We start from the raw sequence: 26,377 nt of genomic DNA, 5'->3' as shown, positions 1-26,377 counted from the left end.
GTTATGTAAAGAAACACTGCTAGTAAAATATCAATGTTGCTGAAATTGAACTATTGACTGGTTGACATTGTAAGGAAGTTCTGATTTGAAATATTCTTTCTTTGGCTGATTTATGACACATTCAGCATTGGAAAAGAAAGTTTAAGGGTTTAACATTGGAAAGGGCAGTTTTAAAATTGAATGTAAAGTTGCTTGCGTCTTTACAACTACATCAAGCATTGTATTTAACCAAACCACCTATCCTTTAGTAATATGAATATTTGATTGCATATATGTTATTTTATGCCGCTGGAAGAAGTGTAAACTGAGAAGACCATTTGGTAAGTGCAAGGGCTATTTTTGGGTTCTGGGTTTGCTGCAGTGTGTATTCTTAGTAAGGTGCTTTCAGTGAAAACTCCAAGCTGTCTTTGGGCTGGCTTAAATTTTAGCTCATATTTTATGATTCTCCAAAGTGATTGATATTAAACCCTTCGTAGTTCTGGTTTCTAGCCCACAGGAAAAGTACAGTCAATTCTATTGACTTTAGAGGAAGTTGCAGGAATAATGAGAAGCCGATCTAGAGTAGTTGGCTTCAAATCTTGCCTCTTCAGATAGGCCTCTGTTTTGACAGGTTTGGAGATTATGCACAGTTTCTTCAACTTTATACTCTCTGAGTGAGTGTGAAAGTGTATCTGGGTCTATGGCATGTGTGAACATCTGATTGTGTGTGTGAGAGAGAGTGAGTGAGAGTGAGTTAGCACTATGTGTGAGAGGGAGCATGGTGTGTGAGGAAATACATCTATCTCCTTTCATCTTTCTGCTTTTCAGAAAGGGATACGGTTTAGAAAGTGCGCTCTACCTGGCTCTCAGGGAGCTTGCAGTCTTGCGGAGGGAGGTATAATTGGGCTGGGTACCCACAAAAGGCTTAAGTTCAGGGTGGTATGGGGGCAGGGAAGAGGCTAACTGTGGGGCAGATGAGGAGGTTTCAGGCAAGGCTTGAAAGGAGGATGTCAAAACCGATATAAAGTGAAAAATAAGCAAGAATTAGCCAAAAAAGATAATCTTGTTAGATCCAGGGCGAGGAAGCAGCAAGTTGAAAGGCGAAAGCATAAGAGAGGACTAGTAGGGACAGGAGATAATCTGGAGGAACTGTATTGACCCCTTTCCACATTCTCAAATAAACGCATTGCATCAAGTTCTGATAGCAGTTTGAAAATATTTTTTAACTAGGTGTTTTATGTTAAATGCAGCAAAAATAATTAGAGGAAGGAGGGGTTAATGCTTCCAGTTTTTCTACTTTCTTTTCTAAAATACAGAATTATAAAATGCTCTATAACTCTAGCTTAAGGTGTGCATTTGTTTGCTCTGTGCTTGGAACTATATTTAGTTCTATGCACAATAGTGACTGTTTTTGCCCTCAAGAAAATAAAAGCCTCCTTACGTCAGTGTGCAAGTACAATACGTTGAGAGACAAAGCATGTATTTCTTAGAATCCTGTTCTTTATCAACTTATTATAAGAGTTTGCTAGGGGCTTCCCTGGTGGCGCGGTGGTTGAGAATCTGCCTGCCAATGCAGGGGACACGGGTTCGAGCCCTGGTGTGGGAAGATCCCACATGGCGCGGAGCAGCTGGGTCCGTGAGCCACAACTACTGAGCCTGCACGTCTGGAGCCTGTGCTCCACAACGAGAGGCCGCGATAGTGAGAGGCCCGCGCACCGTGATGAAGAGTAGCCCCCACTTGCCGCAACTAGAGAAAACCCTCGCACAGAAACGAAGACCCAACACAGCCATAAATAAATAAATTAATTAATTAAAAATTAAGAAAAAAAAAAAGAGTTTGCTAGATTGGTTTCCTTTTTATTGGAAAGTCCAATGAGAGGTGGTCAAGACATTATGGAATTTTGAGCTGTACATCTAGACAGTATTCATGGGTAAAACCCTTTGATGATGGTACTGCATAATATTTTATATTTTTCAAATAATTTTTACTTATATTTTTAATCTTTTAGATGAGAAAACCTGCACTTAGAAAAGTTGTGATGTGGCTATAGCTATAGTTTGTTAGTTTTCAAGCTTTGCTTATGCTAGCTATTAACTTTTTAATAGGTCTTGCAACAAAAAGACCTGAATACAAAAGATATTCTTTCATCTTTATTCTGACACTCTAAAACTCATCCCAAAGAATTTAAAACAGTTCTGAAAATTAATAAAAGACTAGAATATATCCTAATAATAGTAGCAATATCAACAAGAATAACTAATATTCATTGATCACTTCTGTGCCAATGACTGCATGAAGCAATTTACACGCATTTTTTTCATTTAATGCTTGCACATATCTTAGGAGATAGACATTAATGCCATTTATGTGATATCTGGTAACTGAATTTATGTCATATTCTTAAGTTACAAGGAGGCTAGGAAATGTGTTTTTTCATTTTTTGTTCTTTTTTTGCTAGAGCTCTTTGCTGTACCATATAATTAGTATTTTGTTAGTAAAGAACAAGGAAGAGAAAGGATATTTGTGGGGAGCCAACAGCATCTGCTGTGTTAATTGCCCACCATTAATAATCTTCCCCGTTTCATTAAATGAAATCTCGAATTGCTCAAGCCTAGGAGTCTTTAATCTTCTTTGTCTCTCCACCTGCACATCTGAAATTTGATAGCAGTTTGTTTCCAATTTTTACTCAAATATCTAAAATCCATTTATGTGCCTTCATTTGCACTGTTCCAACTCCAGGCCAGACCGCCATCATCTCTTGTGATTCATTGCAGCAGCCTCATAATTTGTTTCCTTTCTCCATTCTTACTTTCTTTTATCCCATTCTCCAGTCAGCAACTAGTGCTTTTCATAAAATTTAAATGTAAATTCTATTTAAAAGCTTTTTTGTGGCTTACTATTTCTCTTAGGAGAAAATACAGGCATACAAGGTCCTCCACAAACTGTCTCCCACTCCATGCCTGTCCAACATCTTCTCAGGCCTCTCTGCCATTTACCTGTTTATCTCTAGCTTGACCTTCGTTTCTTTCAACACCTAAAACTGTTCCTGTCTTATAGCCTTTATGTGTTCTTATGTGACTTGTATCCTCTCAACTTTCACATCTCAGTATAAACATTACTCCCTCAGAGAGATTTTCTGAGTTTCTCATGTCTAATTTGCACCCCTCCCTGTTTCTCTCTCCCTCTCTCTTTGCTCTTTTTGTCTCTTTTATAGCATTTATCACAATTTTTGGTCTGTCTCCTCTACTGTACTGTAAATCTCTTAACAACAGAGAATCAATACATGTTAGCCATTATCACCACTGTCATTATCAATATTATACTGACGATCAATGTCAAGAGCTGTGAAAAGTCTGAGATTTTACCACACATGGAAGTTAACCAAGTAGCCTGTTACAATTTCATGGTTACTGGTAGAAGATATGAGACACCTGGATCAGAGACAAAGGACAGTTTACTATTCACAGCATTAACAATAGGGTGAGTAGCAGCGTGTTCCAGTTTCCTGAGCCCAAGTTGCCGCAGATCAATGCAGAGACGGCCTGCCCATTCGGTGGGTGGTTTGCAGTACAGGAGAGCAATCTGAGCTTAGGGAACTTGAGTCTTTTTTATTGGTCAGTAATTTGCCTTCCCTTTGGAGGGAGACACTGATCCAGTCTTCCAAGACTGTAAGCAAACGTGTCCTTTGCTCCTGAAGGAGTCTCTATCTCTATCTCAACAAAGATCCTTGAAAAGATAATCCAGAACAAAGGGCAGTCCATGTCTCATTTGCAAGATGTGCAGAAACTTTAAAGACCCAAGGAGAATTGTATCCCAACAACATCTACCCTTACCTCGTCATCCCTAAGTAACATACTTTGGTTTTACATAGCTAACTTTATATAACTGAAATATTACTAAATATTTCTGCCTTTTTTGCTGAACTATTTTTGGGAGATTTATCTATGTTTTTGCATGTAATTAAAATTAATTCACTTTTGTTGGTAACTATAAAATGTGGTATGATTATACCACATTGTATTGATCCATTTTACTATTTCTGGATATTTGAGGTGATGTTGGTTTTCTAGTTAACCCCAACAATACTGTTATGAACATTCTTGTACGTTCCCATAGTGCATGTATTTCTACTGAGTTTATACCTAAGATAGCATTTTTAAACTTTTTGATCTCAGAACCCCTTTATACTCTTAACAAGCATTAGGAACTTCAAAGAGCTTTTGTGTATGTGAGTTAAGTTTATTGGTATTTACCAAGGATATCCACTTTTCCACTTCTAGTCAACATAGTACTGGAAGTTCTACCCAAAACAGTTAAGCAAGAAAAAGTAATAAAAGACATCCAAATTGGAAAGGAAGAATTAAAATTGCCTCTGTTCATAGATGATATGATCTTTTATGTAGCAAACCCTAAAAATTCCATAAAAAACCTGTTAGAACTATAAATGCAGTCAACATTTATAAAGTATCATAATATGAAGTCAACACACAAAAATCAGTTGCATTTTTGTATATAAACAATGAACAATCTCAAAAGGAAATTAAGAAAATTTTTTTACATTAGTATCAAAAAGAATTAGATACTTAAGAATAAATTAACTAAGAATGTGATGACTTGTACAAATAAGACTATAAAACATTGCTGAGAGAAATTTTAGAAGTCATAAATACATGCAAATACATCTCTTGTTCATGGATTAGAAGACTTAATATTGTTGAGGTGTCAATACCACCAAAGTGATATTTATAGATTCAGTGCTATCCCTATCAATTTTAATTATGTTTTTTTGTAGAAATAGGAAAATCCATCCTAAAATTCATATGGACTCTTAAGGGACCCCAAATAGCCAATCAGTCTTGAAAAAGAAGAACAAAGCTGGATGACTCACTGATTTCAAAATTAACTACAAAGCTAAAGTTATCAAAATAGTATGGTACTGGCATAAAGACAGATATATAGACCAATAGACTAGAATAGAGAGCCCAGAAATAAACTCTTGCATGTATATGGTCAAATTATTTTTTACAAGGATGCCAAGGCCATTCAATGGGGAAAGGTCAATCTTTTCAATAAATGGTGCTGGGAAATTTGGATATCCATGTGCAAAAAAGTGAAGTTGGGTCCTTACCTAACACCATATACAAAAATTAACTCAGAATGGATCAAAGACCTAAATGTAAGACATAAAACTATAAAACTCTTAAAAGAAAACATAGTACAAAAGTTTCATGACATTGGATTTGACAGTGGTTTCTTGGCTATGACACCAAAGGCACAGGCAAGAAAAGAAAAATAGACAAATTGACCTCACAAGTATGAAAAAAAATTGTGCCTCAAAAGACACTGCAAGTAAAGTAAAAAGGCAAACCACAGAATGGGATAAAATATGAGCAAATCATATATCTGATCCAGTTAGAGAACTCCTAAAACTCAACGATAAAAAACCAAACAACCTGATTTAAAAATGGGCAAAGGACTTGAATAGGCATTTCTATAAAGAAGATATAAAAATGGCCAAGAAGAATATGAAAAGATACTCGACATCGTAATCATTAGGGGAATGCAAATCAAAACTACAAAGAGGTACCACCTCAAATCCATTAGGATGCCTACTATAAAAAAAAAAATACAAAAGTTGGAGAGGATGTGGAGTAATTGGAAACCTGGTGCACTCTAGGGAAATGTAAAATGGTACAGTGTGGTGGTTCCTTAAAAAATTAAAAAAAGAATTACCATATGATCTAGCAATTCCACCTTGTGTATATACCCAAAAGAATTGAAAGCAGGATCTTGGAGATATTTGTACACCCATGTAGATAGCAGCATTATTCACAGCAGCTAAAATGTGGAAGCAACAGAAGTGTCCATCAGTGGATGAATGGGTAAGCAAAATGTGGCATACATATACAATGGAATATTATTCAGCCTTAAAAGGCAGGAAATTCTGACATATGCTACAGCATTGATGAAACTTGAGGACATGCTATGTGAAATAAACCACTCACACAATGAAAAATAGTACATGATTCCACTTATATGTGGTACTTAGAGTAGTCAAAATCATAGAGACAGAAAGTAGAATGGTGGTTGCCTGGGGCTGGGAAAGGGGAGAAGGAGGAGTTGGTAATGGGTATAGTGTTTCAGTTTTACAAGATGAAAAGAGTTCTGAGATGGATGTTGGTGATGGTTGCTCAATATTATGAATGAATTTAATACTCTTGAACTGTTTGATTGTTAATGGTTAATGTGGTAAATTTTATATTGTGTGTATTTTATCACAATAAACAAAATTGGGAAAGAAAAAAAAACTATACAAATGGTAGGTTTATATTTTCTGTATTTTCAGAATATATACTAACACTTCCTAAAATTACAGTTACTGTGGATGACTCTTAAGTGGTAGCAATATTTTATTCCATTCCATTGTGATTTTTTCCCCCAAGTTTTTGACTTGTAAAATATTTCTCAGTGTTTTGCAAATTGGAGTCCCAAGAGAATAAGAATCAGAATTCTATATTTAACAGTTTTTAGCGTCAGAAACTTATTTGAAGATGTATTTCAGTCCAAATGACTCAGCACATAACTATCATGAAGACATCTGTGTCAGGAAAGTAATTTGGCCTATTTAAAACTGGTAGTCCTCTGTTAGTACTTTACTTGTAACTAGTGTGGTTCTGTTCCAGGAAAACACACTGATAGAATAATAAATCTCACATGGTGAGAGCTAAGAGATAAGGATGGACATCCCTACTGAATGTTTTCCTCTCAGCAGTTGTGTGGCTATGGAATTACAACTGTATTCATCAGAGTTAAATTTATTTCTTAGTGGGTGAGATTATAATCTACACATTAGTATTTGATGATTTTCCTCTATATTATAGACAGTTTTTGGTGCTGAATTATTTTGAGTTTGTTTTGAACAACTTAGCTCCAGGAAGATCTTGGGTGTTTTCTTCCAACATTATTTTCTTTGGACTTCTTTTGTTTAAATTTTGAATTCCTATTTTCTCCTTCTGCAGACTTTTAACATACTGTGATTGTTTGGCCGTTTTAACATGATTTTGTTGTTGTTGTTTAATTTAGAGAGAAGAGCCGGGAGTGAAGAACGTTTTTTTGAAGTAAGTGAGGTAAGTTAAATATATGTGTTAGCCTCCTATAAGTCAGAACAAAAAATTGAGCCAAGGTTAGAAATGTACTTCATATGAATACTTAGGTCTTTGTACTCCAGTTATTTACTCATACTACATTCTTAATGTTTTGTCCTCCAACCTATTCATTTTTAAGTAAGTAAAGCAAGTTCCATGTTTCATGCAGATTTAATATTGAATCTTTCTGGATGTTATAAGGGAGCAACCATAAGTTTGGATATGTTTTGAGGCTTTCTGTGATATAAACTCAGAAATGCTGAGACTTGATATGCAAGATAATAGTATTTGGCTTAATACTTTGCTTGACTATAATGCAGGTATAATATTTGATAGCTTCTTTTGTTAAAGTTATTAGTATGTGATTAGTGCATTTTTACTGAGGTATAATTGACATATAATATATTAATTTCAAGTATACAACATAATGATTCATACCTGTATACACTGTGAAATATCACCACAGTAAGTCTAATTACCATCCATCATCATACAGAGTCACAGATTTTTTTTTCTTGTGATGACAGCTTTTTTTTTTTTAAACAGCTTCAGTGAAGGCTCCTATTTTTTTTATAAAGTCTTTATTGAATTTGTTGCAATATTGCTTCTGTTTTATGTTTTGGTTTTTTGGCCCTGAGGCATGTGGGATCTTAGCTTCCCCCCAGGGATCGAACCCGCACCCCCTGCATTGGAAGGTGAAGTCTTAACCACTGGACCGCCAGGGAAGTCCCTTGTGATGATAGCTTTTAAGATTTATTCTCTTAGCAACTTTCAAATATACAATACAGTACTACTGACTATAGTCACTGTGCTATAAATTACATCCCCATGACTTATTTGTAACTGAAAGTTTGTACCTCTTGACACCTTTCACCCATTTTGCCTACCTCCAGCCACCTCACCTCTGGCAACCGCCAGTCTGTTCTCTGCATCTGTAAGTTTTGTTCTATTTGTTCATTTGTTTTGTTTTTTAGACTCCACATATAAGTGAAATCATACAGTCTTTTGTCTTTCTCTGTCTGACTTATTTCACTTAGTGTAATACCCTCAAGGTCCATTGATGTAGAAATTGGCAAGATTTTATTCTTTTTTTATGACTAAGAAGTATTCTATTGCATATATATATATATATATATATATATATATATATATATATATATATACATCTTATTTATTAATCATCCATTCATGTATACTTAAGGTTGTTTCCATATTTTGGCTATTGTAAATAATGCTGCAGTGAACGTATGGGTGCATGTATCTTTTCAAATTAGTGTTTTCATATTCTTTGGATAAATAACCAGAAGTGGAATTGCCAGATCCTGTGGTAGTTCTGTTTTTAATTTTTTGAAGAATCCCCATACTCTTTCCCATAGTATCTGTACCAATTTATATTCCCACCAGCAGTGGACAGGGGTTCCCTTTTCTCCACATCCTTGCCAATACTTGTTATTTCTTGTCTTTCTGATGATAGCCATTCTGACAAGTGTGAGGTCATATCTCATTGTGGTTTTGATTTGCATTTCTCTGATGATTAACGATGCCGAACGTTTTTTGATGTGCCTGTTGGCCATCTGTATTTCTTTGGAAAAATGTTTATTCAGATCCTCTGCTCATTTTTTAAAAATTGGATTATTTATTTTTTTGCTGTTGAGTTGTATGAGTTCTTTATATATTTTGGATATTAACCTCTTATTAGTTATATGATTTGCAAATATTTTCTCACATTCAGTAGGTTGCCTTTTCATTTTGTTAATGATTTCCTTTGATATGCAGAAACTTTTTAGTTTGTTGTAATCCTACTTGTTTATTTTTGTTTTAATTGCATTTGCTTTTGGAGTCAGATCCAAAAATTATCTCTAAGACTGATGTCAAGGAGATTACTACCTATATTTTTTTTTCTAGGGTTTTATGGTTTAAGGTCTTACATTTAATTCTTTAATCCATTTTGCATTAATTTTTGTGTATGGTGTAAGATAGTGATCTAGTTACATTATTTTGCATGTGACTGTCCAGTGTCCCCAATAGCCCTTATTGAAGGAGACACTATCCTTTCCACATTGTATTTTCTTAGCTCCTTTGTCATAAATTAATTGACCATATATACGTGGGTTTATTTTTGGGCTCTCTATTCTGTTCTATTCATCTATGTTTCTGTGTTTATACCAATACCATTATGTTTTGATTACTATATCTTTATAATATAGTTTGAAATCAGGAAGCATGATGCCTCCAGATTTGATCTTCTTTCTCAAGATTGGTTTGGTTATTCAGGGTCTTTTGTGGTTCCAGACAAATTTTAGGATTGTTTGTTCAGTTCTGTGAAAAATGCCATTGGAATTATGATGGATTGAATTAATCTGTAGATTGCTTTGGGTAATATGGACATTTTAACAATATTAATCTTCCAGTCCATGAACATGGATATCTTTCTATTGTTTTGTATTCTCTTCAGTTTCTTTCATCAGTGTGTTACAGGCCTTTCACCTCTTTGGTTAAATTTATTCCTAAGTATTTTATTCTTTTTGATGCAATTGTAAATGGGATTGCTTTCTTAATTTCTCTTTATGATCTCATTGTTAGTGTATAGAAATGCAACTAATATTTGTGTATTGATTTTTTTTAACATCTTTATTGGAGTATAATGGCTTTACAATGGTGTGTTAGTTTCTGCTTTATAACAAAGTGAATCAGCTATACATATACATATGTTCCCATATCTCTTCCCTTTTGCATCTCCCTCCCTCCCACCCTCCCTATCCCACCCCTCTAGGTGGTCACAAAGCACCGAGCTGATCTCCCTGTGTTATGCAGCTGCTTCCCACTAGCTATCGATTTTACATTTGGTAGTGTATGTATGTCCATGCCACTCTCTCACTTTGTCCCAGCTTACCCTTCCCCCTCCCCATGTCCTCAAGTCCATTCTCTAGTAGGTCTGTGTCTTTATTCCCGTCCTGCCCCTAGGTTCTTCATAACCATTTTTTTTTAATGTTCCATATATATGTTAGCATATGGTATTTGTTTTTCTCTTTCTGACTTACTTCACTCTGTATGACAGACTCTAGGTCCATCCGCCTCACCACAAATAACTCAATTTCATTTCTTTTTATGGCTGAGTAATATTCCATTGTATATATGTGCCACATCTTCTTTATCCATTCATCTGTCGATGGACATTTAGGTTGCTTCCATGTCCTGGCTATTGTAAATAGAGCTGCAATGAACATTGTGGTACATGAGTCATGTGTATTGATTTTATACCCTGCAACTTTACTAAATTTAATAATTAGTTCTAACAGTTTTTTGGTGGAGTCTTCAGGGTTTCGGTTATATAAACTCATGTCATCTGTGAATAGTGACAGTTTTACTTTTCCTTTCCAATTTGTAGGCCTTCTATTTATTTTTCTTGCCTAATTGATCTGGCTAGGACTTCCAATACTGTGTTGACTGAAAGTGGCAAGAGTGGGCATCCTTTTCTTTTTCCTGATCTTACAGGAAAAGCTGAAAGCTGTTTAGTATGATGTTAGCTGGGGGCTTGTCATATATAGCCTTTATTATGGTGATATATGTTCCCTCTATACCCACTTTGTTGAGAGTTTTTAATCATAAATGGACATTGAATTTTGTCAGATGGTTTTTCTGTATCTTATTATTTTTACCTTTGATATGATCATATGACTTTTATCTTTTGTTTTGTCAATGTGCTGTATTATGTTGATTGATTTGCTGATGTTGAACCATCCTTGCATCCCTGGAATAAATTTCCACTTGATCATGGTATATGATCCTTTTAATGTATTTTTGAATTTTACTTGCTAATATTTTGTTGAGGATATTTTCATCTGTGTTCAAGATATCTTTGTTGAGATATTTTGTTGAGATATTTTCATCTGTGTTTTTTTTTTGTGGTGTCCTTGTCTGGTTTTGTTATCAGGATAATGCTGGCCTCCTAAAATGAGTTTGGAAGTGTTTCCTCTTCTTCAATTTTTTGGAAGAGTTTGAGAATGATAGATATTAAATTTTCTTTGAATGTTTGATAGAATTCTCCAATGAAGCTATCTGGTCCTGGAATTTTGTTTGTTGAGAAGTTTTTGATCACTTATTCAATTTCCTTATTAGTAATCAGTCTGTTCAGACTTTCTATTTCTTTCTGATTCAGTCTTGAAAGATTGTATGTTTCTAGGAATTTGTCCATCTCTTCTATGTTGTCCAATTTGTTGACATATAATTGTTCATAATAATCACTGAGTCTGCTTACATTTACATTAATTGTACTTATAGCCATTTTGTTCATTGTTTTCTGGTTGTTTTCCTCTCTGTTCCTTTCTTCATCTCTTGCTCTCTCCCCTTGTGGTTTGATGAGTTTCTGTAGTGGTATGGTTGGATTCCTTTCTCATTATCTTTTTTGTGTCTACTATAGTTGTTTGCTTTGTGGTTACCATGAAACTCACATATATTAGTCTGTGTGTGTGTGTGTACACACATACAGTTCATATTAAATTGATAGCTAGTTGTTTGAATGCATTTTAAAACTCCACATTTTTACTCCCTCACATGTTTTATGTTTTTGAGGTCACATTTTACATCTTTTTATTTTGTGTATCCCTTAACTAAATATTGTAGTTATAGTTATTTTTACTACTTTGTCTTTTATCCTTCATACTAGCTTTATAAGTGATTAATCCACTACTTTTACTATATATTTATCTTCACCAGTGAGATTTTTACTTACATATGTTTTCTTGTTATTAATTAGTGCTCATATTTTTTCAGCTTAAAGAAGTCCCTTTAACATTTTGTGTAAGTCTGGTTTAGTGGTAAGGCTTTAGAGGCAGCAGGAGAGCACAGGGCTGGGGCACACCCACTGCTTTTAGTGATGGAGCAGGAGAGTGCAGGGACGAGGCACTCCCGCTGGCTTTAGCTGGACAGTGGGAGAGTGCTACTGTGTGCACCCACTGGTGCTAGCAAGGTAGAGGGAGAGGGCAAAAATGGCCCCCACCAACACCTCTATCCCTAGAGAGAGTCCTAACAGTCCCTGCCCCTCTGATGGATGCTTTAAGATTGGCAAATGAATCTTTTTCACATATAGTTTAGGTGCTTTTCAAACTGCTTCTTTTGTGGTGGGTCCCAGGGTGAGTGAGTCTATAGATGAGCCCTTTAAGAGTAGAATCTTAGTTCCCTATAGCCCTTTGGGTCTCCTGAACATAAACCCTGTTGGTTTTCAAACCATTCATTTTGGGGGCTTGTCCCTCCAGTGCTGGTCCCAAGGGTTGGGGTGCCTGATGTGGGGCACAAACCCCTCACTTCTCAGGAAGAAGCTCCATATTTGTGAGATCCTTCCTGATTATGGGTGAGCCGCACCCAAGCGTGGGATTTTTGGTGGGATTGCATCTCTGTTTTTCCCACCCTCGTCATTGTGGCCCTTTTATCCTTTGTTTTGGAGGTGCTAGTCAGATAGTTTTCATTTTTTAGAGGGAATTGTTCCATTTGTAGCTGGAGATTTGGTGTGTCCATGGGAGGAGGTGAGTTCAGGATCTCCTTTTACTGCCATTTTGAACCTGATAAGTGGTTACTGATGACTATGCCAGGGTTTAAGTTACTCAACCTGAATTAAGTAAATATATTAAATAAAATTATAAATAATAAATTTAAATACAATTTATAAAAATATAGGATTCTCTTAAGCAAAGTCCTTATTTTATTGATATAAACTTGCAAATAGATACTAACAACTTAAATTTTTTTTTTTTTTTTTGTATACAGAGTGTAAGCATTCTAAAAGTATTTCAGATAAAATAATCTTTCTGGTAGGCTCTAGTTGCCTCAGTGCCATACTCATAGAGTTGGATGTCCTTGAATTGGGTTAGGGATGAACAGCCAAATAGAAAAAGTCTCTTTAAAAATAGCTTTTTAGGAGTGACTGAAATTCCCACCATGGGAAACACAACTTACCAGAATAGGTTGGCTGTGTGCTACTTAGCTGGATAAACTGGCTCATTTAGCTGGTTGACTTAAGATTTCTAGACGTTCTGGGATCCTTTAGAAGCTCAGTGACTAAAATGCTGAGAAAAATAGAATATGAGAATTGAATAAACTATAAAAATCATTTGGTCCAGTTATTTTTACAGTGTAATTTGTAGGCCACCTGAATAAGGATTATATAAAGAATTTCTTAAAAATGCAGACTCCTGGGACCAACCTCAGACTACTAATCGATAAGGTTGGGGAGTCATGATTTAAAAAGAGTACCCCAGGTTATTCATATTGCCATTAAAGTTTGGAACCACTGTCATAAAGCATAGGCTCCACAACTAAAATGATGTAATATGGCACAGAGAACATACTTATTGAGTGAGTTAGTGAATTAAGACAATTATCTAGAAAATAAAGAACATCAAAAATTAAAGTTTACGTCTTTGGAGCAGAATGAGGAAAGATTTATCTTATGAGATTGACTGATGCAACTTGAATGATAGTAATAATATTGTCATTTTCATTTTGTTCATATTGACATAGCAATAATATACTTCTTGCAGATCTTTATATGTATTGCTCAAGTTAAGTTCAAGTAATTATGAATTACTTCTTATTCTTTGCTTCTTTGTGTATCTTTCATATTTATATGTATATTCCAAACGTAAACTTCTGTAACAAAAAACATTCTCAAGTCATATTTATACTGTTCCTTACCTCTGCACATTTCAAGAGCAACCATAGTATTTTAGAGATAGCATGTGTCATAATTTTTAGTTTTGTTTTTTTTTTTTAGTTTTACTTTTATAGGAAGGCAGTAAGTGACAGGGGAATGTTCAACCCTATGAGAATAGCACTATCATACCAAACTCCCTTTAGACTTAACCTATAGTTAGGTCTAGCATATATATTTTTTTAATATTAAGTACGTTGGAATAAAAACAGCACTTCTCCGAAACAAAGATGAAGAATGGCTGATAAGGTTTAGAGTTATTAAATGGGTATATTATTGAATTAGCTCCAAAGTGTCTGTTGCTCTTACTTCCAGAAAGATGGAGTAGACAAAATTTTCTCTATTTCTTTTGCTAAGTATAGCTAAAAACCCTGGACATTATATGTAAAACAAACATAATAAGACTGTGAATGTTAGAGAAGAAGACAAACTGGCTAGGGACTTCGGGACCCAAGGAACAGCAGTGAAGTTAGTTCCATGGATTTTCTCTTTGCTTCCTATGTTGCAGACTGGGTGCTTGAGAAGCCAGTAATACAGAAATGCTAACTGGCACAGACAAATAAAGCATCAAGAAAAACCTGTACTCCCTAGCCAATGGTCCGGGAACAGGGTGATGCAGGAAGACAGACAATTTTTGGTCAGTAACTGCTCGTTTTAGCCAACCACCACAGGAAAAAATTGTAGTCCTGCCACCATCCCCTCTAAAAGAGCTCACGTGGGGAGACTAGACTTTCACCCCTACCTGGTGTAACAAGGCGTCCCAACTTCCCACAGAGTTGGTGTCAGAGAAGGCTGAGTGGGGAGCCAAGACTTTCATCCCGCACTGGGTGATAATGTGTCCCTCTCACACACTGCCCTGCATGGTGTCAGTGGAGACAAGGTGGATGGCCTGGACTTCCACTTTTATCAGTGGTAACAAGGTATCAACCCTTTTTTGCTGTGTTGGTGTCAGCGGTGGCCTGGTGGAGAGCCAGGAGTTTTACCACTGTCTAGAAGCAGAAAATCCATTTCCATACCACTCCCTGCCATGGTGACAACGAGGCCATGTGGGGAGCAGCAGGTGGCACCCTTGCCCTTTTCAGTTAGGTTGGGTTCAGGAAAGACCTAATGATAAACTTGAACTCCCACCCCCACACAGCAGTAATGGGAGACCATCCCACCACCTCACCACCCGCTGGTGCCCACAGAGGCTGAGTGGGGAACCTGGACTTCTACTCCCACCAGGTAGTGAGGCATCATCCCACTGACCCGACCAGAGTGGTGTCAGAGGAGACTTGGTAAAACAGAAGATTTGAATAGAATCTAGAGTCTTATAATAGCCCCAAAGCCCAGATTTCTGTAGAAAATCACATACAATGCCAAGAACCAGAAGGATATCAACTTGAATGAGAAAAGACAATCTCGAGATACTGATGTTGAAGTGACACAGATGTTAGAATGAGCTGATTAGGATTTTAAAGTGACATTCATAAAAATGCTTCAATGAGCAATTATGAACATTCTTGAAACAAATAAAAACTAAAAATTCTCAGCAAAAAAAAAGATGTTTTAAAGAAGAACATAGTGGAAATTTTAGAACTGAAGAATAGGATAACTGACAAAAAAACTCAACAGCAGAGGGGAAGGGATAGAGGAATGAATCACTGAATTTGGAGATAGAATAGAAATTACCCAACCTAAACAGCAGAGAGAAAGAAACTGAAGAAAAAAAAATGAATAGAGCCTCCAGGACCTGTGGAACTATATCAGAGGTCAAACATTTGTGTTATTGGTAGTCCTAGGAGAAGAGAGTGGGCTGAAAAAAATTTCGAAGAAATAACAGCTGGAAATATCTCAGTTTGTTAAAAGACATAAACCTTACAGATTCAAGAAGCTGGGGGAACCACAAATAGGATAAACCCAAAGAAATTCATACCAATCAAACTGAAACTTGTTCAGAAAACTAAAGACAAAAAAAAATCTTGAAAGCAGTGAGAGAGAAACAACACCTTAACTCTAGGGGGAAAGTCATTAAAATGACAGTAGATTTCACATTAGAAACCATGGAGGCTAAAGGAAGCAATACAGATTTTTTCAAGAGCTCAGTGCCAAATCAGAATTCTATAGCCAGTGAAAATACCCTTCAGGAATGAACTGAGAAATCAAGACATTCACAAAGGAAGGAAGGCTAAAAAAAGTTTTCACCAGCACATCTATTCTAAAAGATTGGCCAAAGGAAGTTCTCTAACAGAAAGAAAATGATAAAATAAGGAATTTTGTAGCATGGAGAAGAAGGGAAAAATCAACAGAAAGAGTAAAAGCATGAGTAAATGCAATAGACTTTCTGTCTCGAGTTTTCAAAATTATGTTTTGACAGTTGAAGTAAAAACTTTACAATGTCTGATGTGGTTCTCAATATATTCAGAGAAATAGTTAACACAATTATATTATAAACAAAGAAGGTTTGGGATTGTAAAGGGAAGTGAGGGGTTTATACTTCATTTGACAAGTAAAACATGTATACTGTAAACTGTGATAAATAATGTATATATAATGTAATTAATATCAAAGCATCCATTTAAAAAAACTATACAAGGAGATATACTCAAAAACTGTTTAGATAAATCAAAATGGAATTATAAATATATTTCCAATAACCCACGGGAAATCATGAAAAATAAAACAGAGAAACATAATACAGAAGAAACAAACAGAAAACACAAAAATAAAATGGCAGAACTTTTAATTCCTAATACACCAATAATTACATGAAGTGTAAATAGTCTAACCACACAAATTGAAAAGAAAAAAGTTTGGCAAAGTGGATTAAAAAATGCAAGTAAAAGGATTAAAAATATACATTGTGGATGAAAATAAATGCAAACACTAACAAAAAGAAAGCATGAGTGTTATATTAATATCACATCATTAATATCGATTACACTTTGGAGTAAAGAAAATTACCATGGACAGAGCAGGACATGACATAATGATAAAAGGAGTCCATCCAACAGTGAAACATAGCAATGCTAAATTTGCATGCACAAAATAATAGCATCATAATATGCGAAACAAAAACTAATAAATGGGAAGGAGTAATACACAAATCTATAATTATAACTGGAGACTTCACTCTTTTGTCAATAATAGATGGAACAGCTGAATAGAAAATCAGTAAGCTATAGATGAACTCACATGAACTAACAGGATGTAACCAACATTTATATAATATTCCACCTGACAGCAGCAAAATACACATCCATTTCAAGTGCTGATGGAACACATGCCAAGACAGACTATATTCTGGGCAATAAAACAAACCTCAACAAATTTAAAATAATTGAAATAATGGAATGTGTTCTCGAACCACAATGTAATCAAACTAGAAATCAGTAACTATTGTTAACAGGAACATCTCCAACTATTGGAAACTAAACAGCATACTTCTAAACAATCCAAGGGTCAAAGAAAGCCTAAAGGAAAAAACAAAATGAAAACAAACAGACAAAAAAAAAGTTACCTGAATAAAAGTGAAAATGCAACATATTAACATTTGACAGATGTAGCGAGAGTAATGCTGAAACGGAAATTTGTAGCACTAAACATTTATGTTAGTAGAGAGGAAAAGTCTTAAATCAATAATAAACTTCCGTTTCAAGAAATAAGAGCAAAATAAACCCAGACAAAACAGAAGGAAGGCAATAATAAAGATAAGAGCAGTAATCAGTAAGTTGAAAACAGAAAAATATTAGAGAAAAGCATTAAAACAAAAATTTAGCTTTTTGATAGATAATAAAATTGGCAAACCTCTAGCTAGACTGACAAAAAGAGGAAAGAGAGAGAGGGAAGGAGAGAAAGCGAAATATTTGAGTGATCTCAGGAGTATATGCTGTGGTGTGCGGGCTATCATGGAACGTGAAGATTTAAATCCACCATACATCAAGGGAGGCATCACTATTACTTTAACTACAAGTGGTTTGTGTGTATTTATATCTATGTATGGCTTTTCTCTTGGGTTATAAGTATAAATCCTTAAGAATTCTGGTGATGCATTTCCCAGGGTATTCACTTTAATAATTTCAAACAAATGGTGAAAGGCCTAAAATAGCCAATTAATTCTGTCGTTCCTTTTGGTCCCATTCAGGATTCAGCATCATTAAAAGATTGGAGCTCCTTGTTATTCCTCTGCAATGTAGTACTTCTTAATCATTTCTTGTATCTCAGATTTTTTTTTTATGATTTGTTAAAGCTACCTCCAAAATTCTCATTCTTTCTCAAGCGCCCTCTCTCTCTCTCTCTCTCTCCGCATAAACATATACACACATTATACACCCACACATGCACATGTATACACATATATACACGCAGTTTTGCATCCAATTTCAGGTGCTTCATAGCTCCCCTGAGTTGTAGGTTTAGTACTTCTGCACAGAGAACCTAGAGTTTTTATTGTTAAAAGTTATATACTCCCCACTTGCATTATTATTATTAACAGCGTTCTATCTTCTCCATGGTGCTATTAGCAGGACCTGAGCAGCAGAGAGTCCAGTTTTCTCATCAGTGAAGAACCAAGGGTAAGCAGCCATCTGTACTACACTTTCTTGCATGGACATGATGGGGTGTTTTTTTTGTAGTCAGCAATCGTGACTATTTCTCAGTTCACAGTTGTTTTTCAGGTTCTTATACATGATATTAGAGAATTTATTACTTTGGAAAAAAATCAGTTTCTTATGGGAAAAAAAATGTCATCAGATACATTAATGAGAATGACACATAAAGCATAGCACTTTGCTAGCATTTTACTTTCTCACTTTTACAGATGAGAAAATGAAGGATCTGAGAAGTTTAATGACTTGACCAAAATTATCCATATGTTTAGGGGGGCAGATCCTGGACTAGATTAGAACTCAGGTTTCCGAGGCCTAATTTAGTATTCTCTCTCCATACATCTTTCTTCTTACCTGTAAGTACATACCTAAGAATAATCATGAAGAAGTACAGTTTATTTAAAAATCAAATTTGAATATCAATTAAGAGGTTAATAAAGGGATTCAGAATTTTTTTTTAGTTGCATAGTAAATAAAAGATGTTGTTTGGGAAGATGGGGAAATAGAGTTACATTCTTATACTGACAGTTTTGGTACAGATGTTTCCCTTTTCACTAGAGTACTGATCTTTATGTTCCAGAATGAAGGTTGTGGGATTGATCAAATTATAATACTTGAAATTTTATTGTTTTTATTTTTCTTTTTAATTTATGTTTATTTTTTGACCATGTAAAACATTCACGATTCCAAAGTTGAAAACCGTAGGTCGAATAAAGTTTAGTGGAGTCTAAAGCTTATGCCATTTTGGTGTCACTTTTTAAGAAGAATGGGACAATAATTTACTTTAAAATTTTTACAAAAATGTTTGACTGTGAGAACACATTGCTAGAATCCTTCCTAAATCCTTGAAGGGACTGGTGCAAGTAAGAGGCCCTGAAGCTTAGACTTTATGAGCTTGAAGGTAAATCTATCTCAGTTTGAAACTATGAAACAAAGCATTTCAGAGAAAAATTTCTTCCTTCTTTTTCCCCTTAAACCTTCTGCAGTAAACATTTTTATTTAGTTTATCTTTCCAATGTATCCTTTACTTTTCTGTGTGTGTATGTGTATGTGTGTCTACATACATATGTATATTTATATTCTTCCTGTTTTTTTTTTTTTAAATAAACTCGTTTACTTTTTTTTTTTTTTTTAATTTTATTTATTTATTTATGGCTGTGTTGGGTCTTTGTTTCTGTGTCAGGGCTTTCTCTAGTTGCGGCAAGCGGGGGCCACTCTTCATCGCGGTGCACAGGCCTCTCACTATCGCGGCCTCTGCTGTTGCGGAGCACAGGCTCCAGACGCGCAGGCTCAGCAATTGTGGCTCACGGGCCTAGTCGCTCCACGGCATGTGGGATCTTCCCAGACCAGGGCTCGAACCCATGTTCCCTGCATTGGCAGGCAGTTTCTCAACCACTGCGCCACCAGGGAAGCCCCCTTCCTGCTTCTTTAAAGGCAGCATACTGTATATACTGAACTGTTCTTTGGTTTTCACTTAAAAACATATCCTGGAGTTCACTCTATACTGTGTATCAATTTCACTCTCATTTGTTAGTATGTGGCATAGTATTCTATTGTGCAGGTTTAGGATAGTGTATTCATCCAGTCCCTTTACTGATGGATGTTTGGGTTGTTTTTAATCTTGGAAATCTTTTCTCTTTTTAGTCTTTAACCCTTGGGAATCAGTTTTATAATATTTTGGCCAAATGTATCTTTCTAAGTAGGATTTAAGTATCAAAAAATAAAGGCATATGTAATTTTACCATATATTGCCAAATTCCCCTCTGTTTTGCATTTATAAGAAATATATGAGAGTCCTATTTCTCCATAGCTTCATTAACAGTGTATTAATAAGTTTAGATGTTTGCCTGTCTGTTAAAGAGATAGATAGTGGACCTTTTTCAAGTGAGAGCTTTTTCAGTTAGCTCTGTATCCTAGGATAGTTTAAACTTTCATTTCTCTCAATATGAGTGAGATATTTTATCTTTTTCTACATTGATGGTCATTTTAATTTATTTTGCTGGGTCATTCTGTCTATATTTCTTTGTCTATTTTCCTGTCAAGCTGTTAGGTTTTCTTTTTTTTTCTTGATTGTTTTGGAGCTGGTCATATATTTATTATTATCCCCTTGTCCGTGATATGTTGCAAATAATTTCCCCAATTAAGTCACATACTAACAATTGAAGTTTTAAATTCCAAATGATTTTAAAGTGGTTTATGGTATTTCATTCTTTATGATGACATTGTCTTTGGTCAAACAGTAAGTTATTAAAATTAAACAGTAGGTTTTCCTTTTTTAATCAACTTTGTAATTTAGTATAGTTTTAGATTTACAGATATATGAACATAGTACATAAAGTTCCTTATATGTCATGTACATTTTTCCCTATTTGCATCTTGCATTAATATGATACATTTGTTGCCAATAATGAACCAATATTGGTACATCATTATTAACTAAAGTCCATACTTTGTTCACATTCCCTTAGTTTTTCCCTGGTGTTCTTTTTCTGTTCCAGGATCCCATCCAGGACACCACATTGCATTTAGTTGTCATGTCTCTTCAGGCTCCTTTTGGCTGTGACAGTGTCTCAGACTTTTCTCGTTTTCAATGACCTTCACAGTTTTGAGGTGTACTCGTCAAATATTCTGTAGAATGTCCCTCAATTATGGCTTTCCTGATGTTTTTCTCATAATTAGACTGGGGTAGTGCATTTTTGGGAGGAAGACAGTAGGAGTAAAATGCTTTTTTCATCACATTATATGAAGGGTACATTGCCTACCCACATGACTTATCATTCTTGATGTTAACCTTGATTGCCTGGCTTGAAGTCATATTTGTCAACTTGCTCTACTGTGAAGTTTTTCTTTCTATTCTCCCTTTTTATACTGTACTCTTTAGAAGAAAGGCACTATGTGCAGCCCACTCAAGAATTGGGGGATTTTGCTCCACTTCCTTAAGGGTAAATGAATTATTTGGAATTCTTCTGTATGAGAAATAGGTCTCATTTATTTATTCATCAATTTATTTATACATTATTTGTATATTTATATCAGTTTGGGCTCAGAGATATTTACTTTATATTTTGCATTATAGACTCAGTACTACTTCATTTACTTTGTTGCTCAAATTGGCCTTGCTTTGATTATTAAGAGCTTTTTTGATTGATCCCTGTATCCCTTTGATATAACCCTATTGATTTTGCTTTGTTTTTAGCTTTTCTTACTTTCTGGCATTACAAGATGCTCTAAGCTCATCTCTTCTTGTACTTTTCCTGTGTCAGTCCCAGAATCAACCATTTTTCCAGGGAAATTTTCTTTTAATGTTATAGAAATATCACAAAAGAAAAATCTGTATCAATCAGGGTCCTATTAGGCATACTCAAAATAGGATAATTTGAGGAGGGCTTAATAAAAAACTGTTACAAATATGGGGTGCCATAAAAGCCCAGTGTGTATAGATCTAGTAACCATGAATCTATTATCACCCATAGAACTGAAGGGAATTGGGAGGGAACAATTATTAGATCCCAGGAGAGAGTCATGTACTTGAGACATTCTTGAGAGGCTTAATGACCTTCAGTGGAAGGATACAACCTTCCTGAATCCAGCCTCAGAAAGGAGGACATTTACACTCTTTTGCCTCCTTCCAATCATTTGTGGGAAGCCAGAAGTCAGAGGAGCTCTTTGATACCTATCAGTATAACCAGTCGCCCTCCCAAGAAAAAAAGCAGCGTAGAGATGGATAGAGAAGGGTTCTACTGAGACAAGCCAAAGATATCCAGCAGGATATCATTGGATATATTTTCCTTTTGGAAAAAAATGTAATCCTACCATTATTATGATAGAACTTCACTACTAATGATTCTATAAATACAGAGGAATTCACATAATTTAACCTTTTATTTTAAATAAAGTAGTCAACAGTGGATTTGACTGAGTACCTAAATGGCTAGCTAAATTGCTAGAAGGATGCTAAAACCATTAAATGAAACACAGAAAAATGGAGAAAATTATACCTAAAGGAACCTGTCTCACAGTGAGTGCCATTTGTGTTGGGAGGAATAATTTGAAAAGTACTTAGTGTTTAAAGAAGGAGGAATGGGAATTGGAAAGGCACACTAGAGGCATGCCTTAATAACAATCAACATGCTGTTAACAGGTTTTGAAGGGGTGTGGATCTTGTTCACCTCAGGGATGGTATTCCAAATATTTAATGACATGCTTGGCCTAGGCACAAGCCAGCCAGAATGTACCTTTGAATAAATGAGCCAGAAGCAATAAGTATGAATACAGATTAGTATTTATAATTGATCTACATTTCTATTTAGATATGATTGCCCTAGGACTCAGACATTTGTCTCCTAGAGATCTTACTCAGTCTCATGGCTTTAAATACCAATGATATGTTGTAACACTTAAATTTAAGTTTCTAGTATAGACATCAGACAAATATTAAGACCTTCAGACTTAAATATCCAAGCCATTTCCCCATCATATGCATTTAAATATCTAAAGACATCTCAAGATTTACATGTTTAAAATGTAATTTTTCCCAGACAAAAAACTGTTCTTTTGAAGTCTTTCATATCTTAGCTACATACAATCTATTCTTGTAGTTGTTCAAGTTAAAAATTATCATCTTTATTGTTTATACATTACATACAATGAAATGCACCCATTTTAAGTGTACGGTTTGACAAATTTTAACAAATCACAACAATCAAGATATAGATTTCCATTACCTCAAATAAAGCTTCCTTTTGCTGTTTCACCCCTGCCCTAGGCAACCGCTCATTTGTTTTTTTAATTTTTTTTCTAAAGTCGTATGTTAATGGAATCATACTATATGATGTATGTAATAGTATATACTATTTTGTGTCTGGCTACTGGCTTTTTCTGTTCAGCACAATGTTGCTGAGACTCATCCAAAACGTCAAATGATACTGATAAATTGAATCTTGTTGAATATATCTGTAGTTTTTTGGTTTCTTTTATTTTGTTTTATTGCTAAGTAGTATTCCATTGTGTGGATATACCAAAATTTGTTTATCCATTCACCTGTTGAAGGGTATTTGAATTGTTTTCAGTTTGGGGACCACTATAAATAAAGCTGTTAGGAACATTCATGTAAGAAGTGTTTGTATAGACATATATTTTCATTTCTTTTCATTAATTTCCTAGGTGTAAAATTTCTGGATCATATGAAAAATGTATGTGTAACTTTATATGAAACTGCTAAACTATTTTAAAACATGGTTGTATATTTTTCATTCCTACCAGTAATGCATGAGAATTCTAGTTACTCTACATCCTCACCAGCACTTGATATTGTCAACTTTTTAATTTTAGTGATTGAATGGAGGTTATCTCATGGTTTCAGTGCTCATTTTCCTGATGAATGATAATGTTACATATCTTTTCATGGACTTATTGGCCATTCATACATCTTCTTCTGTTAACTATATGTTCAAATCTTTTCTGTACTTTTAGAAATTGGATTATCTTTTTATTGACTTGTAAGAAGCTTTTATGTATTCTGAATGCAAAACCTTTGTCAGTTGTATTTATTGCAAACATTTTCTCCCAATCTGTGACTTTCCTTTTCTTTTACTTAACACTATTTTTAAAAATACAAATTTTCAAAGTTTCAAAGTTCACTTTCTCATCCTTTTTCTTTTATGATCCATGTTTCTTGTGCTCTATCTAAGAAATATTTGCACCAAAGTAGGGGAGATTTTCTCAGATTTTCTTCAGTTTTATAGTTTTAACTTTTACTTTTGGTCTAGGATTCATTTTGAGTTAACTTTTGTAGATGACTTGTGGTGAGAATTAAATTTATTTACTTTTTAAATATGCATATTTAGCACTACCTGTTGAAATGACTCTTTTCCTCATAAATTACTTTAGAACCTTTGTGGAAACTGACCGTTTATGTGTGAGTTTATTTCTAAACTCTCTATTCTGTCCCATCATATGTCTATTCTTATGCCAATATTACACTGTCTTGATTATTCTCACTTTATAGGAAATATTAAAATCAGGTAGAGTAATTATTTCTAATTCATTCTTCTTTATCAAAATTGCTTGGCTACTCTAGATTCTTCACATTTCCAAATAAATTTTAGAATCAGCTTGCCAATTTCTAAAAAAAAAAATCTTATTGGTATTTTGATTGGTATTGTGTAGAATCTATAGATCAATTTGAGGAGAATTTACATCTTAACAATATTGATCTTTCAATACATGACCATAAAATATATCTCTATTTTGATCTTCTTTAGTATATCTCAGCAATATTTTCATTGTCAATATACAAGTATTGCACATATATGTTAAATCTGTCCATATATACTTCATATTTTTGATACTCATGTAAGTATTGGGTTTTTTAAATTTCCAATTGGACATTGCCATACATATATATAATTTTTATCTTGGGTTTAAAAAATATGCAGGTTTAAAACACATGGCAGAATAATAATTCAAAATTTAGGAGTAAAGGTGTTCACATTAGCATAATGAGAGAAAGATGCTATTGACAACTTCTATGTAGCACCAATAATATAGGTTTTCAACTCTATTCCTAGAGAAGAGACTCTAAAGAATCTTTTTACAAAAAGATTAAAATTAGATTAAATTTAATGAATTGAAAAGATATAGACAAATTATGTTTATGGCAAGTTTATAATATATGAGAATTTATTTTAATATTATGGTAATATTAAAAAGTCAAGAAAAATGTGTACATTAAATATAACCACTTATTATATTAAAAAATTCAGTGCTTAGACAAAACCAGAAGTAAATACACCAATTAGTTATTGAAGTAACAAGGAAATAGGAATGATTTTTAAAATACCTTTTAATAAAAATACCTTTTAATAAAACACTAATAAGTTTTAGTGTTATCCATTTGTAATAAAACATGCACATATTCAGCACATGTTGGAAATATATTATGAAGTTATTAATTCTAAAATTTTAGTCTATAGAATGTTAATTTTATCATTTTGTATCAAGTCCTTTGGTGATCTTCGTTTAATATATTTAAAATCAAGTTTAAAAAATATTAACTATTAAGTCAGTACTTTTTCAGGACCAATTGTTGATATTGAGCCCATTGGTTTTTGTACCATGAGGGTATCCGGTATTGAAAGAGCTTCAAAGTAACTTGCCATTAGATGTGTTGATCACAAAGGGCTTTTTATCAGTCATTTAGGTAACTTTTTATACCCTGCATTCTCAGTACTCTTAATGTGGTGGCACTAGTTAACCTGTGACTCCAGGGCCAACTTATTCTTTAGGCACAGTAGGCACAGGATACTTTTTGGAGCCCATGGAAATGCTTTAATTTTAATTTCTTTTAAAATCAGAATTTAAAAAAACAAAAAAAAAATCATATTATTTTTTTAATTAAAATTTTTTAATAGAGGTAGGGGCCCATGAAAGTCATAATAGGGTCCTATGTGGCCTCTTAGTGTGTGACTCTTTCACTTGCCTTAACAATTCTGTGATGACTTTAGGTAAAACATCTGAGAAAAACAGTAACTTGTGAATCTCATGAAGGATCCCAAGAAAATCAAAGTGCTAAAGTGAAATGTTTCAGCCCAACAGAATATAACAGTTTAAAGTATGCTTTATACAATGACCAACATCCATCTTGTTTTTAATCCATCTGTTGTTTTTAAATAACAGCAATATTAACTCATCTATACATAGTAAGCTCATCAGTTTACAGAGCAGGGACTTTCCCACCTTAGTCACCAGTTGCTTGGGTCTCTTTAGCCTATTCCAGGAAAACAACAGTTTAAACAAAACTTTGCATGACAAGAACTGAAGCTCTTTATTGATAATTTCATTAGATAATTTATCATTTCATTATACTATAAAATACAATACTTGCCTTTTTTGTGCCATAGGTTTTCTTTCAAGTATTATTGATTATCCCAGATGTTTTTAATTAATTGCCTTGGTATTT

The 26,377-nt window shown here is 34.4% G+C and overlaps 1 protein-coding gene and 1 long non-coding RNA gene across 12 annotated transcripts in view; one reads left to right on the top strand and one right to left on the bottom strand.

Moving 5' to 3' along the window:
- The window catches only part of LOC309606032, a 1,194,635-nt gene that overhangs the window by 460,548 nt on the left and 707,710 nt on the right, over positions 1-26,377 (bottom strand). The gene's annotated exons all lie outside the window — the stretch shown is intronic.
- ANO5 (anoctamin 5) overlaps positions 1-26,377 on the top strand; it is a 100,484-nt gene that overhangs the window by 4,263 nt on the left and 69,844 nt on the right. For 4 of the 11 annotated variants that reach the window (XM_082342416.1, XM_082342412.1, XM_082342409.1 and 1 more), the window contains exons 2-3: positions 7,064-7,107; positions 18,334-18,384. In XM_082342416.1, coding sequence (XP_082198542.1) covers positions 7,064-7,107; positions 18,334-18,384 — 95 coding nt within the window. The remainder of the gene's footprint in view (positions 1-7,063; positions 7,108-18,333; positions 18,385-26,377) is intronic. The other 7 variants (XM_082342419.1, XM_082342415.1, XM_082342418.1 and 4 more) reach the window with 4 other exon arrangements.

The sequence above is a fragment of the Balaenoptera borealis genome (assembly GCF_965194805.1).
Source record: "Balaenoptera borealis genome assembly, chromosome: 11".
In the NCBI taxonomy this organism is placed as follows: domain Eukaryota; kingdom Metazoa; phylum Chordata; class Mammalia; order Artiodactyla; family Balaenopteridae; genus Balaenoptera; species Balaenoptera borealis.
This window is presented reverse-complemented; position numbering and strand designations above follow the sequence as displayed.